Source organism: Daphnia pulicaria, chromosome 12, assembly GCF_021234035.1.
Source record: "Daphnia pulicaria isolate SC F1-1A chromosome 12, SC_F0-13Bv2, whole genome shotgun sequence".
Lineage (NCBI taxonomy): Eukaryota > Metazoa > Arthropoda > Branchiopoda > Diplostraca > Daphniidae > Daphnia > Daphnia pulicaria.
The window spans coordinates 970,589-983,916 of record NC_060924.1 but is presented as its reverse complement, the minus strand read 5'-3'; the positions used below and the strand labels follow the sequence as shown (position 1 = coordinate 983,916).

General features: G+C 40.0%; 2 protein-coding genes and 1 long non-coding RNA gene across 3 annotated transcripts; 1 reads left to right on the top strand and 2 right to left on the bottom strand.

Annotated features, from left to right (window-relative positions):
* Window positions 1–1,975: 1,975 nt before the first annotated feature.
* Window positions 1,976–3,392, bottom strand: LOC124316691. Its single transcript, XR_006911956.1, has 3 exons — window positions 3,237–3,392; window positions 2,208–2,370; window positions 1,976–2,140 (listed from the first exon to the last, which is right to left on the bottom strand). It is a non-coding gene; the product is annotated as an uncharacterized LOC124316691 (long non-coding RNA).
* Window positions 3,393–4,223: 831 nt separating this feature from the next.
* On the top strand, window positions 4,224–10,175 carry LOC124316192 (sestrin-3-like). The gene is made up of 8 exons (XM_046781990.1): window positions 4,224–4,997; window positions 6,789–6,854; window positions 6,958–7,068; window positions 7,416–7,598; window positions 8,651–8,975; window positions 9,074–9,429; window positions 9,538–9,924; window positions 9,988–10,175. The coding sequence occupies exons 1-8, from the start codon at window positions 4,506–4,508 to the stop codon at window positions 10,072–10,074; spliced, it is 2,007 nt and encodes a 668-aa protein (XP_046637946.1). The 5' UTR covers window positions 4,224–4,505; the 3' UTR covers window positions 10,075–10,175.
* Window positions 10,176–11,765: 1,590 nt separating this feature from the next.
* Window positions 11,766–12,892, bottom strand: LOC124316508 (calcipressin-2-like). The gene is made up of 3 exons (XM_046782499.1): window positions 12,544–12,892; window positions 12,132–12,474; window positions 11,766–12,067 (listed from the first exon to the last, which is right to left on the bottom strand). The coding sequence occupies exons 1-3, from the start codon at window positions 12,805–12,807 to the stop codon at window positions 11,937–11,939; spliced, it is 738 nt and encodes a 245-aa protein (XP_046638455.1). The 5' UTR covers window positions 12,808–12,892; the 3' UTR covers window positions 11,766–11,936.
* Window positions 12,893–13,328: the final 436 nt, after the last annotated feature.

Below are 13,328 nucleotides of genomic sequence, written 5' to 3'. Positions count from 1 at the left end.
GGGAGGAAGCCGGTGGCAATGAAATAATTAAATAAGAAATAAAAAAAAAAATTGGGTTTGAATCTAGTATATAAATAAATTTGAAAATAATAATTTAAAACGAGTTTTTATCTGATTGCATTTCACGGGTGAGTTTTCGATTAGTTTGGCCAAGGTTCAACTCTTTTCCCTCTAGCAACAACAACAACAACAACATTTTTTTTTGGAGCGGGAAAACTGAAATTGGCGTGAATTCGCGGGGTCCTTAATAGGGTTCGTTCGGTTGCCATGCGCCATTCAATTGAATAATTAACCAATTGATTGTCCAATCATTCAAATATCGTTGGGGGAAATTTAAATTTAAATAAATTTCATTTTCAAATAGTTGTCCCCGCCCACCTCCAAAACCCGACGTTTAAAAATTCCCAGTTAGCAACAACTTTATATACCTCATGACACTTTGCCCAGCAACACGAAGACTCGCCTAGCAACTGGAACACACAAAGAAAGAAAGAAGTGGGGGAGAGAAATATATTTATTTAAAAAAAAAGGGGCAAGACATAGACTCTCGCCATCATCGTTCTTACATCCCATGCAAAGTTCCGTGAATAATGACCGTCCCCCCCCCCCTTCATTCTTCTTCACGCTGTGCCTTGAGAACTATAAGAAGAAAAGTTTTATTTTCTTGGCGATACAGTCGACACACAATCTCACATACTTTTTCTTTATAAATATTTGAGAGAATAATCGGCCCTTTCCGCTGTCTTGGGTCTCGGCTCCACCCACTTGAAAGAGGAGGGGGGGGGGAAGGATTTTTTATTTTATTTTTTGAATATCAAAATGTCATAAAAGCCAATTAATGACGGTCTTTGTTTAACGGCTTCATTCCAACATTGTTATTATCTTTTTTCTCCTTTTTTAAATGTTTCAATTCCTTCCTGCATAGTTCACCAGTGAAATTTTTATTTTTTAAACCCAGAAAATTAATATGTAATCAAATTTTGGGGGGAATCATTTTCTCAAGAAAATTTACTGAGCCATAAACAAAACGAGTACTCTATACTTTTCGACGGTAAAAATTAAGTCGACCCAGTTGCGTGCTTACTTTAATTAAATTTTAATTTATTTCCAACACAATTTTCTTAAAAGCTTTTGTTTACACGAAAAACTTGTATAATGAACATGGTGGTTTGTAACAGCTAAACAGAAATTGAAAATTAAAATCGGGTTCTTTATTTTAAGTTTGTTATCAGATGTGTATTATGTTATCGTCGCCATATTGAGTCCTGCTGGTGGTCAAGACCGGTTTTGATTGTTCCGTACCCGAATGAAATTGATAGAATAGAGCCAGAACTGGAATGTTCATTTCGCCAATTTGTTGGTTGACCGACTCTCGTGAAGAAATTCACGAAAATATCGACACGAAGGTCAAATTGTGAATAAAATTATTCTGTCCGCCAGGAAAAAGAAAAAATATTAACGGCTAGACTTTGTGTCAAACAAAAACACAAAAGACCCTGAAAATAACTCTCTCTCTTTCTTTCTTGGCTGCCATCCACATGTACATATAGTCAGGTCACTAAATTTGCATATCGAAATAGAAAATAACAAAACAAAGAGACGTGAAAAATTTCCAATAAAAGACGATATCGAGGCTCACACGTGTGTATAATATCCTGAAATTAAATAATTGAACAAAGTATCAGAAAAAGGGGTCAAGTCGCATTTCAAGGTTTTTCTTAAATATATTTAAAAATAATCAAAAATAATTTTAGACGCCATTTTGGGCCGCAATTGACGACACACGTCACGTTCCCGGTGTTGATGTCAAATTGATTATTTGGCTGGATAACCCCCGCGCGCGAAAATAAAAAGAAATTAATTATTTGCATAATCACCTGACTTCCTTTATCATTTCCTAAATTTAATTTGGATTGGGCCAAGGATTTATTTCGGATCGAATTGATTAAGCGAAAGTTTCTCCGCGCCCTCATTTAATATTATTCACAAGCTGATGAAATTGAATCGATTTCTGTGTCATGTACTCATGTAATAGAATTTGGTCAAAAACAGCTGATTGGGTGACTCGTACAGTTTGGAATGGAACCCAGTGTGGGGTAGGTTAACGTGTGACGTCATCCCGTTCAACTGTTCAAACAAACTGGAAAATAAAAAATAAAAATTCCAAAATTGTTCGTTGTCGAACACGGATCAAAGTTCATTGTTACAATTTCCTGGAAATGTTTCAACAACCGGCGATAAATGTTGATTACAACAGCGACGGCGGCTGGGGATGATAGCGGAACGGTTATGTTATGTGGTTCCCTGCTCTGCTGGACCGGAGTTAGTAGGGGGTTTTCTCCACCATACCCCAACATTGTGTGATATGTCCTAAGGGGGGAAAAAGGCAAACAATCGATAGTGTACAGCACGCGGGAGTATATATATATATATGTAGAGAAGGGCCGTGAAAGAAAAGGTATTTCTGACAAGGTTGTTGTTATGTACACAAAATCCTTTCGTCATAAATCAATACGGGAAAAAGATGGGACTGTGTGTATAGTATACATTAATGTACGGTTAAAATAGCAGACGACACTTCCGGGTGAGAACTTTTGTGTGTCGTGTGTGGTGGTTGTTTTATTTTCTTTTTCTGGAATAATGTTAACCACAATTGTGACACTGGCCCGGATTTATCACGAGTTCCGTTTCGAAAGGTATATCCTTAAAAATGTATTTGATTTGACACAACAACTGCTGTAAAACTAAAAAGTGAAACGTCATGGTGAGTCATATTTCCCCCTAGCAACAAGATTTTTGTGTTTGTCTAGTGAAATGCCACTAAACTTTGATGGATATTAAAATTCTATTCCAATTTTTTTTTGTTCCCAAGCTCAGTCAAAGGATATAGGGGATTCCGGTGGCCATTATATTATTTTGGTCTGGGCAGCCGGTAAATATATACACACATAGGCCCATGTTGCTGAGGGTTTTCATCCTCTTTTTGTTTGTATCTGCACACGTCAACAGCTGGTCCTCTTCCATCTCTCTCTCAATGGATAGAAAAGAAGAAAAAAACAAATTCCGCCCTCACAAAGAAACAATAACTTTTAAGCAGCAGTGAATTTCAGCTCGAAATATTTTATTTCCAAAATGGCCGACTTCCACCCCCCCTTTACTTCAATTTTTCTGGCTGACGAAATCATCGGCCGCCATTGCGTATCAAATGAAAAAAAGATGATTTTTTGAGTACACACCTCATTGGCTTTGTAATTTATCGGCAGACGACGTTAATGACTCGTGTTTTTTTGGAATGTTGACAACCCGTCATTAAAATAATCCCGACAGAAAAATTAGAGAACACACGTGGAATTTATGGTCACCGGAAAAACGTGTACAGATAAAAGCCAATCTATTTGATTCTTTTGACTAGGCTAAACCGCAGAGGTAATAACGAGTCCTTGGAAATGTGTGTGTGTCTTTTCAATCAGCTGTGGGGTTGTCGTCTGCTATTTTCAGATCTCAAACTTTGTACCTTTGTCATATCATTTCGGTTCGATTTTCCTTACCAAAAAAACATGTACCGACACGTTGGAAATTGGAAAAAATGGCAAGTAGATTTTTCAAAACGTTCCCGAAATGTCGACGAACGAAAAGAGAAAAGGCCATTGGGGGAAAAGGCCGTTGACGACCGAGGGATTCCCTTTCCCCAAATGCCCATCCTTTTTTCTTTTTCTCCCCTCGGTAACAGCGTCAGCTCCGCCCACCGTCGATTCCCATTGGTCGATACGGACCCGGGTATCCCGGTTAGCAACAAGCATTTAAAACATAATACGTATTGAGAAGGCCCAAACTATATAATAATACAACCAACATCATCTTCTTTCTCCGAAATATACTCACTTTTGATTCTATTTTCAACGTTCACGATTTTTTCATCTAGAATATTCCATCCACTTTAAAGTTCACATTTAACGAGATGTTTAGTTGTTATCCTGGGAAAAAAATGAAATAAAATAAGGCCATTTTATTATTTTTCCTTCTTTGTGTGTGTTGGAAACAGTGGGCCGAGCGAGAGAGGACAAAGAGTAGTAAAAAGAGGAAAAAGTCGACTTGGGGAAAAGGCATAGGACACACAGCGTATCGAGTTGTGGTTGCCGAACCCGATATGGTGTGATTCCACCACGGACGCCAGCGCCACCGCCAAGTGTGTGGCGAGAGGAGCCGACATGGCGAGATCGTCTGTCTTTGTTCAACTCAGTTGCTGAACGACCATCTGACCGACAGGGTCGTTAAAAACCATTTGGCCCAAGTTTTGAAATAAGTTTTTATATTGTTTCAACTCTTTTTATTTTATTTGGTCATCCTCTCCGCTTCCACCACACACACACACAAAGTTTTTCTCTCATTTGGCTAGAAGAAAATTAATCACCAATCATTCCTGTTAAAAGGCGAAAAAGTTGTTTGATTCAGTCGTTGATGGGTTGGCCCGGTTGTCCTTGATTGATATCGAGTCGATTCTTTTAATGTATTTAAAAGTTGAGAGTGTCAGTGCTGTGGAGATTGCGTCAAGCTCATCTTCGTCTACCACCACCACCACCACGTCGAGACTAGGCAGTAACTCGCTGTCGTCTTTGTCGTCGTCGTCCAATCGTCCAGGAGTTACGAAAATTCCCGTTCCGTTGCACCACCGACTGGGTGGCGGGGCGGCCGCCGCTGCTGCTGCTGTTGCTGCCGCCGCCTCTGCCGCCACTGGGGCCGCCTGCACTCCCGATGAGATCTACTGTTACACTCAGTCCAATTCCAACAACATAAATCGGACGACGAGCCTCCATTTCAATCACCACTATCAACAATTCAACAACCATCACTATTACAACAGCCAGTCGGCAGCAGCCATCAGCAGCCCAGCAACAGCACCCAACAGGGGAGGATTCGGTCGGTTACCACCTCAAGCACATCATTACGATTTGGCAACTACCAATTCATCTCCCAACATGGGAATTCATCACATTGGTGTAAGTATGATTTCATTTAACTGAATTTTCGAGTCTTTTTGTTATTTGGTTGTTGGGGGGCTTTCCCAGTTTCCCGCTAGAGGAGCTCGCTGGTGGACGGGAAACCGGTTAACCCAGAAACCAGCCCACACCTCATTTGAACCTTTTAAATTTTATCTATTTCGATGGGGAGGCACAATAATTTTTAAATTGTTAGGTTATGTAACCAAACCCCAATGACGTCATGGGATGTGTACAAGAGTTTCTAGATATTTTCTCTCCCCTCAAGTAGTTTCCAATTTTTCGTCTGCTGTTTGCATTTGAATAATCGATTTGCGTATTTTGCCAAGCTTCGTTTCCTTGCTGGAAATAGCACGCACGTGCCTAGGATTTGATCTAGGAGCCAACCAAGAGTAGAAATAAAAGTGCTTTGTGCGTTGTGTGATGTGACGTCAGTTTGTCGAGGGACAAAGAAAAGAAAAAGAAATGAAATTGTTTCAGAGATGGCGCTGCCGCTCGTCCCTACAAAATCTTGTTTCTAGGGAGACAAGATTTTTAATGTCTCTGGGCGGGGTCGTCGACCTCCTTAGTTTCTCTCCCCCCCAACTCAATTAACAATCCCCTCCTTAAATAATAATAATGCGACTACTCCTTTATTTTCTCCCAATGTGTGTAACATTTTCATTACAAATTGCGCGACCTAGTCAAGTCGTAAAGAAGTAAGACGAAAGGATCAGAGACCCGAGAGTCTCTTCACCAGAGAAGTGAAATCGGTTCCCTTTTCGGTTGTTGTTTTTCTTCTTTTTCTTCTTCTTTTTGTTTTTGTATTTTTACGATCGTGTTTCTTTTATGCATTTTGCCCTCAGGTAGCGTGAACAGCTGATTTGGCGGTTCGAGCCCTCGAGGCTGAATTTAAGACCTTTTTTGTATGGGTTGAAAAATGTGAACACATCCGCTATTGTTGTGTGTGTGTGTGCAAAGGGTCTCTATGATTTAGAGGGGGGAGTTGTTTTACCATTGGCTTCGTCAACTCCGCCCCCCTTTTGAAACTGTTTTCCAAATCTTTTTAAATGAGTGACACATTTGGTGTAGTACTTACTACTAGTCGGCTCTAGTTTTAATTATAATTGGCATGACAAGAAGATTAAGCAGAATCCCAATACCCTCAGGGATTGATGGGGAGGGTCAAGGTGATTTCGAGGACATTGGTTTTCTCTTTAATTAAAAAAGAAGAAGAAGAAATGTTTAAATGTGACGTCAATCGGGTCGAACTCGACGATGGACACCGGGTCATTTGAATAAAAACAGTTTGGGAATGCCATAAGAGGCGAAAAGTCATTTTGTGTTTCTCTTTCCACTCGACAGGACGACGACAAACATTTTGGCGTCACACAAAAATGTGTGTGCGTTTGTTTTGTTTCCAAAGTTAAAACGTTAAAAACCACTCGGGAGAGAAACAAAACAAAAGATATTGCGTTCGTAACTTTACGCGTTCGTAGAGAGAGAAGGGGGTTTCTAACACAATACGAAGGCCATTTGGACGTAAACAAGTCGCGAGGTTGTTGCTTAAAAAAGAGTTGAAAAAGAAAGAAAAAAAGTTGTTTGAATTTTTCTTTTTTTTTTATTACACGAACGAACGAACGTAGTATTCGTCCTTGGGCTATCGTTTTCGGTTCTCGGGTTGGGCGGCCACTTGAAAATATTTTTCCGTCAACAAAAACAACAGGATTTGCTGCAGGGGATATGACAGACTTTATTATTTTATTTAATAGTATAAATTGTTATTATTATTTTTTAAAAATTCATTTACAGGCGGCTGATTTTGCTTCAACTGTCGATGTACAACACGGCCCTGGTCGACCAGACCGGCTGGAACAGGTACGAACCAGAACGCGATTTAAAATAACTTTTATAGTAGTAGCAGGAAAAAAATTTGAAATTATAATTTTTGAAAAAAAAAAAATTTTGTGCTAAATTACAGGTCATGTCTTTGCATCCGCAATATTTGAAAATATTCACCAAGTCGCAGTCGTTCATCATGCGAGGCGATGGACCGTTACCCTTCCACTACCGACACTACATCGCCATTATGGTAATTTTCTTTAAATTTGGTATCTTATTTGATCCGACATTGGACACTTGGCAATCTAGTATTTCATCTCCAATTTAATTCGGGTGACAACAACAACAACTGAAAGTTGTTTCGAAAGACGTCCTTCCACACCCCATTTATAGTTGTTTGGGGGTCTGTTTTGAGCCCATTGTCTGTTGCCATATGGGCGAGTGTTATGGCGTCGAATTGCCAAATTGCCCAGTGTCACACACGTGTGTGTGTGTGTGGAAAAAGAGACGAGGTCGACGATCGTGTCGCCCTGAATTAAACCGGGCTGGAAAATGTTACGAATCTAATCGAGTTTTTATTGTATTTTATTTGTACAGGCCGCTGGTCGCCATCAATGTTCGTACCTGATTCAACAGCAGGTGAACGAGTTCCTTTTGCAGGGCGGAGACGAGCGCTGGCTCAACGGACTCCATTCGATTCCGGCCAAACTGAGGGATCTCTACGAAATCAATAAGATTTTGGCTCACCGGCCTTGGCTCATCACCAAGCACCACATTGAGGTATGTTCTTCTAGATGATGATTTTTTTCCTTGTGGTACGTGGGCACACGTGTGGCGGCCCCTCCTGGGAAAAACTCGTTTAAACTGTACCCAATAAACCAGTTTTTTCTCGAGCCAAGAGAAAATGCGGCTGTGTGCACTTGAGATAAATTCGAAAATATTTTTTCCTCCAGTATAGAAACGACAGGATCGAGTTCTCTTGGCTTTCTATTTATAGGCACAGTGGATAGATAAATAAACAACAACAGAAAAGAAAAGATAGAAAAGAGGGGCAGCTGTGCAAGCCAAGAAAAAAGTCCGCCTGGAAATGGACAGTTAAAAACAAAAAGAAAAAAGATAACCAGGGAATGTTTGTTCGGCGGTTTGCCAAATAGAAAAAAAAAAGATTCTTTTTTTTAAAATAATTTTGTCCGACTAGTACGAACTCGCCTATTCCGGATTATTTGAGACATGATTTATTCGTTGGCGATTCTCTAGGAGAAATTTTTTTTTCTCGTAAGGATTTTCACTTTGGCGCGTCGGACCGTCTCCATTTATGGGCGTGACAATGACTGGACACGAGTTGTTTTGTTGATGTTTTGCAATAATAATTTTTGATGGGATCAGATTGGCCTAGATTTTTATTATTTTAGTCTTATTTTTAATTGTCATCAAGACATTTCAACCAGAACACCGGACATTGGAATCTGTATTATTGTTGCTGGACCTTGTCTGGTCCAGTTTTTTTTAATTTCTATCTAGTGTGATAAACAACGAGTGTGAAATCGGACCACAACGCCAAAGAATGTTTCAAATTGTTTACGTCTGTGTCCAAATTTGGGAATCCAAAGGTCCCCCCTCACTCTTGGCTCTTTGCCTTTTGATGTAAATATCGGGTAAAAAACAACCCATAAAATCTCAAGTTGAGTCACTGAGAATGAGTGGAGAAAAATGCGCTAATCACGAAATTTGAACGATGATTGCATCTCGTAATCTTTGTTGTTTAGGGTGAGGTCGTCTTATTTGACCGATATGAAATTAACAATTTTCTAATATTTTTATTTTATTGACAGAAATTGACTAAGGGCAGCGACAGTTGGTCACTGGGCGAATTGGTGCACGCGCTGGTGATCCTCTCGCACTACCACGCCATCTCGTCTTTCGTTTTCGGTGTCGGAATTGGGGACGGTGAAGATGAACCGCCTTGCTGCTGCCCGTCTATCGCCCACAAATCGGCCACTACCACGGCCACTGCTTCGGTTCCATCTGGTAATAGTAGTAGTGGACAATCAACTCCGACCTCGGCATCTCCTCCGCTAACGAACGGCGGCGGCGGGAGTCCTTTGGTGTTGGCAACTCGAGAAATCGTCACGGCTCCAACTACATCGGCTGCAACCGGTACGTCTGCACTGGGCGGTTTTTATTTATTAAATTTAATCTTTACAAGATAAGAAAAAAGCCTAGAGCTTATACATATGATTCATCTGGTTGTGTAGGAGCCGGTTCCAATCAAGGATCGAGGTCCAATTCGGGCCGTGGATCGCCTGACGAGCCTCGGAGCGCCGCTGGGAGCCGGCGCGGGACCTTGTCGACTGGCGATTTTGGCATGATGCAAGATCACGAGCTGATGGCCGGAGGGCTGGACGCTTTGATGATGCGGATGAAGAATTTGGACGAGCACCGACAAGAGTACAGCGCCGAGGAGCAGACGAAACGCTACGAACACGTCGAGAGTCAGAGCGCCGAATTGGGTGTGGTTGGATCGTCTACCACGTACGTCGATGGATTTTCATCCAGCCGTCCCAAACCGGAAATTAGTCAATTTATCGACGACCCCGATTTCACTTACCAGGTATATTAAATTTGTTATTTTTTAACTTGACCCTTTTTATGTTTGTAGAACATTTCCTTGATTGAATTTTTATTCTTTTTTGGTATTTTTTGATTTGATGCCCATCAGGACTTTGCCCGTCGCGGCTCAGTGAATTTGATTCCGACATTTCGTGTGCAGGACTATTCTTGGGACGATCACGCTTTCTCGCTCATCAACCGGTTGTACAACGACGTGGGCAACTTGCTGGACGACAAATTCCGGCTCATGTACCAGTTGACGTACAACTTTATGGGCTCGAAGAAGGACGTTGACACGTCACGCTTCCGCACGGCCATTTGGAATTACATTCAGTGCATGTTTGGCATCCGTCACGATGACTACGACTACGGCGAGGTGAATCAGGTGCTGGAACGATCCTTGAAGGCCTACATCAAGACGGCCGTCTGCTTTCCCGAACGAGTCACCAGAGCCGATTACAACAACATCCTCAAGGAGCTCCATCACTCGGAAAAGGTGAGAAACATTTCTTACTACCATCTAGCGGTGGAAACTAATTTTTCCTTCATTCATTTTTAGATTCACGTCAATTTGATGCTATTAGAGGCTCGCATCCAGGCCGAGCTGCTCTACGCTTTACGTGCCGTCATGCGTTACATGACTTAAAAACAAAAACAGAAAACCGTTTATCATTTTTCTTCGAATCGCCAAAACGCATCAAAAAGAGGCGTTTTATTTTTAACAAAACAGTAGACACACACTCCCCCCTCTCTCAACAAACAATTTTTTTTCCCCTCTTACAAAACTCAGACTTCTCTCCATCTTTCTCTCTTAAATTAATTTTTATCTGGCTTTAAACAGTTTCTGGCATTTCCCTTTTATAGAAACGGATTTATCTTTTTTTTTTTTTTTTTATTATTATTAAGCTAATCTTTAGAATTATCTCCACACACACACATACCGGATGTTAGATGAGAGAGCTTTTTTTCTGATAGACGCTGATGTTTTAAAAAAATGAAAGGAAAATGTTTTCAATTTTCTCTAGGGCGCGAAAATTTGAAATTGCTGATGACGCCCTTTTCGTGTTCAAAAAAAAGAAAAATTATGATAAAAAATTTTTTTTTTTAGTTCGATATGCCTTGTGTCTTTCAAAACTAGGGTGCGGCAACCAATCGCTTATATTCGATGAAGATGTCGCACAAAACAAATTCTCCAAAAAAAGAAAAGAAATTTTTACAAAAAATGATTATTCCCTTTATAATATTATCTCTTATGCGCGATCGATCCTCTTTTTAAATACTTCTTCTCTCGTCTGTCTCTTTCTTTTTGTGTTTGTGTGTATAGAATGGAAAGAAGAAAAAGGACAAATGGAAGAAAAAGTATTTTTTAAAATGATTTCCGGCTCTCACGGAATAATTTTTTGAAAAAAAATAGAGGATGATTAAGAAATTGTGTCACAATCGAGGGCGCTTGGTTACCGAGTAACGGAGGCTCGTGTGTTTTTTTGTGTGTGGAAAGAATAAAGCTTTGATAGCCAAGGGGCCGTTGTGTGGATAAAATTTTTAATTTTTTCAAAAAAAAAATTCAACTTTTTCTTTCGTTCAGTGATCCAAATTTCTTTTTGGTAGTGATCTCTTTCTTACATATTTTTCTCTTTTTCTTTCTTATCTCTCTCGAGTCTTTTTTTATAGGACCTTTGTTGGTTTCCCCACCACCCACCATCTCTCTTCTTCATGGTCATTTTTTAAAAAAACTAAATTTTTGTGGCAATCCGGTCGGTGCGGATTGAAAACGCCGGATATCGTCGTGTGATGTGCGTTTCAAAGAAATTTTTCGTTTAGGTTTTAAAAGAAAAAAAGGAGCGCTGCTTTGTCGTTGCGTCCATCTTTTTTTTTTAACTTTTACTTTTCTCTCTCGCTTTTTATTTTGGAATTTTATTTTACAAATTGAATTAAGAAAAAAATTTTTGGAGGAAAAAAAAATTCGGATTTTTTTTTTCAATTCAATTAAATTTGGAAGTCGTCCATACAAAAAATGGGAAAAATTATTGCGAATTCGTGTCGACTCCCCACACATACAAACCCTGTATTATTTGATTTAATATAACTTAGAGAGAGAAGAAGAAAAAGTCTGTATTAGCTTATAGGAAATTTATGAAAGATTTTAAAACAACAAAAAAAAATTTGAATATGTTCGCCTTTGTCGTCCTATTGTCGGACTCTCCCTCACCCCGTGCTATATTACCCTCCTATACCTCTCCAAATTTGTGTGAAAATTAAGTGATGATACGATCATTCGATTATTTTGAACGGAGCGAAACTAAAAGAAAAAATACAAACTAGGATAAAACAAATATGTATGTGTTGACCACTTGATTCATTTATTGGAAACAAAGTTTTTTAACAATTATTTTTTTCAAACAATACGACAATCGAAATTTTTAACAATAAATTAGTTGATTAAATCGGTTTTAGGATTCATTTTTTTTCTTTTTGGTTGTTAGATTTTTGCAATAATGAAGCTGCTGACTAGTTTCTTTTCGGGCATGGCGTCTGAGTGATGACGTGTTGTTTGGGTCCAATTCCATCCATGTCGGCGCAAACGTGAACGACAATTCCTGGTTGGTTATCTGTTGGTGGTAGAAGCTCGTGTTTGTCGCCTATTGATAAGAGAAAACACTTGAAGGTGAGTAGATTATAACCAGGAAGTGACTGGTGACTCACCTGGGCCGAGTGAGGCAATGGCAGACAAAAGATCAAAGTTGACAACTGGGCCCGATTCAGGGGCTGGTGCCCAACCTACAGGGGGACTGGCAGGCGGGGAAATGAGGAACTGCCTGACAGGTGGAGGGATCTGAAGAAACTGTTGAGAATTTTTGTTGATGAGTGGTGGCTGCCCAAAGAAACAATTCATGACGCTATCCCCAAAGGGTGTGTGGTGTAGGTGGACCCTGGCTTTGGTGGCGATACTGTTGGAAGAAAAATCAACTCTGGCCCTGCGAAAGCTGCGCAAATAGTGGAAAGTAGCTGTTTCGTCAAAAGTCCTGAACAGGGCTTCCAGCTCTGTCTGGAAAAAGTCAAACAAATTTCGATTACTTGCATGAAGATAATAGAAGAGCAATCGTAGCATACTAACCTTAAGTTCTTGCTGGAAAAACAATTCATTGGGAAGATTGGTCACGATCAGCGAAGTTGCAAGTAACTCGCCCTCTTTGTTTTCGCCGGAAGAGAGATCTTTCTTGTCATCCTCTGGCTGGCTGTCTCTCGGTTCCACATCGGCAACGCAATTTGCAATTAACTCGGCTAATTGATGTTCTCGCTCGTTGTTTGTCGAACCCGAATCTTCACTGACACTCAGCGATCTCAGTTTCTTTTCCAGTTCAAAATCGTCGGGATTCATGGTCTAGAATGATGAAACAACACTTTTTCTATTACTTAACAAAAATGAGACATATTATTTTGACAGTTGTTACTGCGTGACAGCATTGCCAGACATAAAAAAAATTTCTTTCCTATTTTGACGATTTCTTGAATTTTTCTCATTTAACGAATGATTTATCATCAATTACAGTAAATTTGACTGTTGAGAAATTATTTTACGATATTACTCAGTTTATGTTAGCGTGCAACGATTATTTGTATAGAGTATTGACCCAACGGCTGCAAGACGTCGATTCGATTCCTGTTCGGAGTTTTAGTTCAGTGGCCTAATGGAGATGGACCATTAGTTGCTGTTTTTCTTTGTTAAGTAGAGTTGTTCTTTTTTGTCGTTCCTTATCGAAAATCTGAAACCGTTTTTCATTGTGAATTTTTTGGCGTCTTGTATTTGAAATGGCACAACAAGAAATTGCTAACGCTGTCGGGCTGCCCTTTCAACGGCATCGGAACTACCGGCCATTTCATTAGCGTCGACATCTTTCT

What these genes read in the sequence shown, in the direction of transcription:
- LOC124316192 (XM_046781990.1), top strand. Translation starts at nt 4,506, where the DNA reads ATGTATTTAAAAGTTGAGAGTGTCAGTGCTGTGGAGATTGCGTCAAGC. An exon ending in TGGGAATTCATCACATTGGT is followed by an intron (nt 4,998 to 6,788) that starts GTAAGTATGATT and finishes ATTCATTTACAG; the next exon opens with GCGGCTGATTTTGCTTCAAC. An exon ending in GACACTACATCGCCATTATG is followed by an intron (nt 7,069 to 7,415) that starts GTAATTTTCTTT and finishes TTATTTGTACAG; the next exon opens with GCCGCTGGTCGCCATCAATG.
- LOC124316508 (XM_046782499.1), bottom strand. Translation starts at nt 12,807, where the DNA reads ATGAATCCCGACGATTTTGAACTGGAAAAGAAACTGAGATCGCTGAGT. An exon ending in TTTTCCAGCAAGAACTTAAG is followed by an intron (nt 12,475 to 12,543) that starts GTTAGTATGCTA and finishes GACTTTTTCCAG; the next exon opens with ACAGAGCTGGAAGCCCTGTT. An exon ending in CATTGCCTCACTCGGCCCAG is followed by an intron (nt 12,068 to 12,131) that starts GTGAGTCACCAG and finishes TCTTATCAATAG; the next exon opens with GCGACAAACACGAGCTTCTA.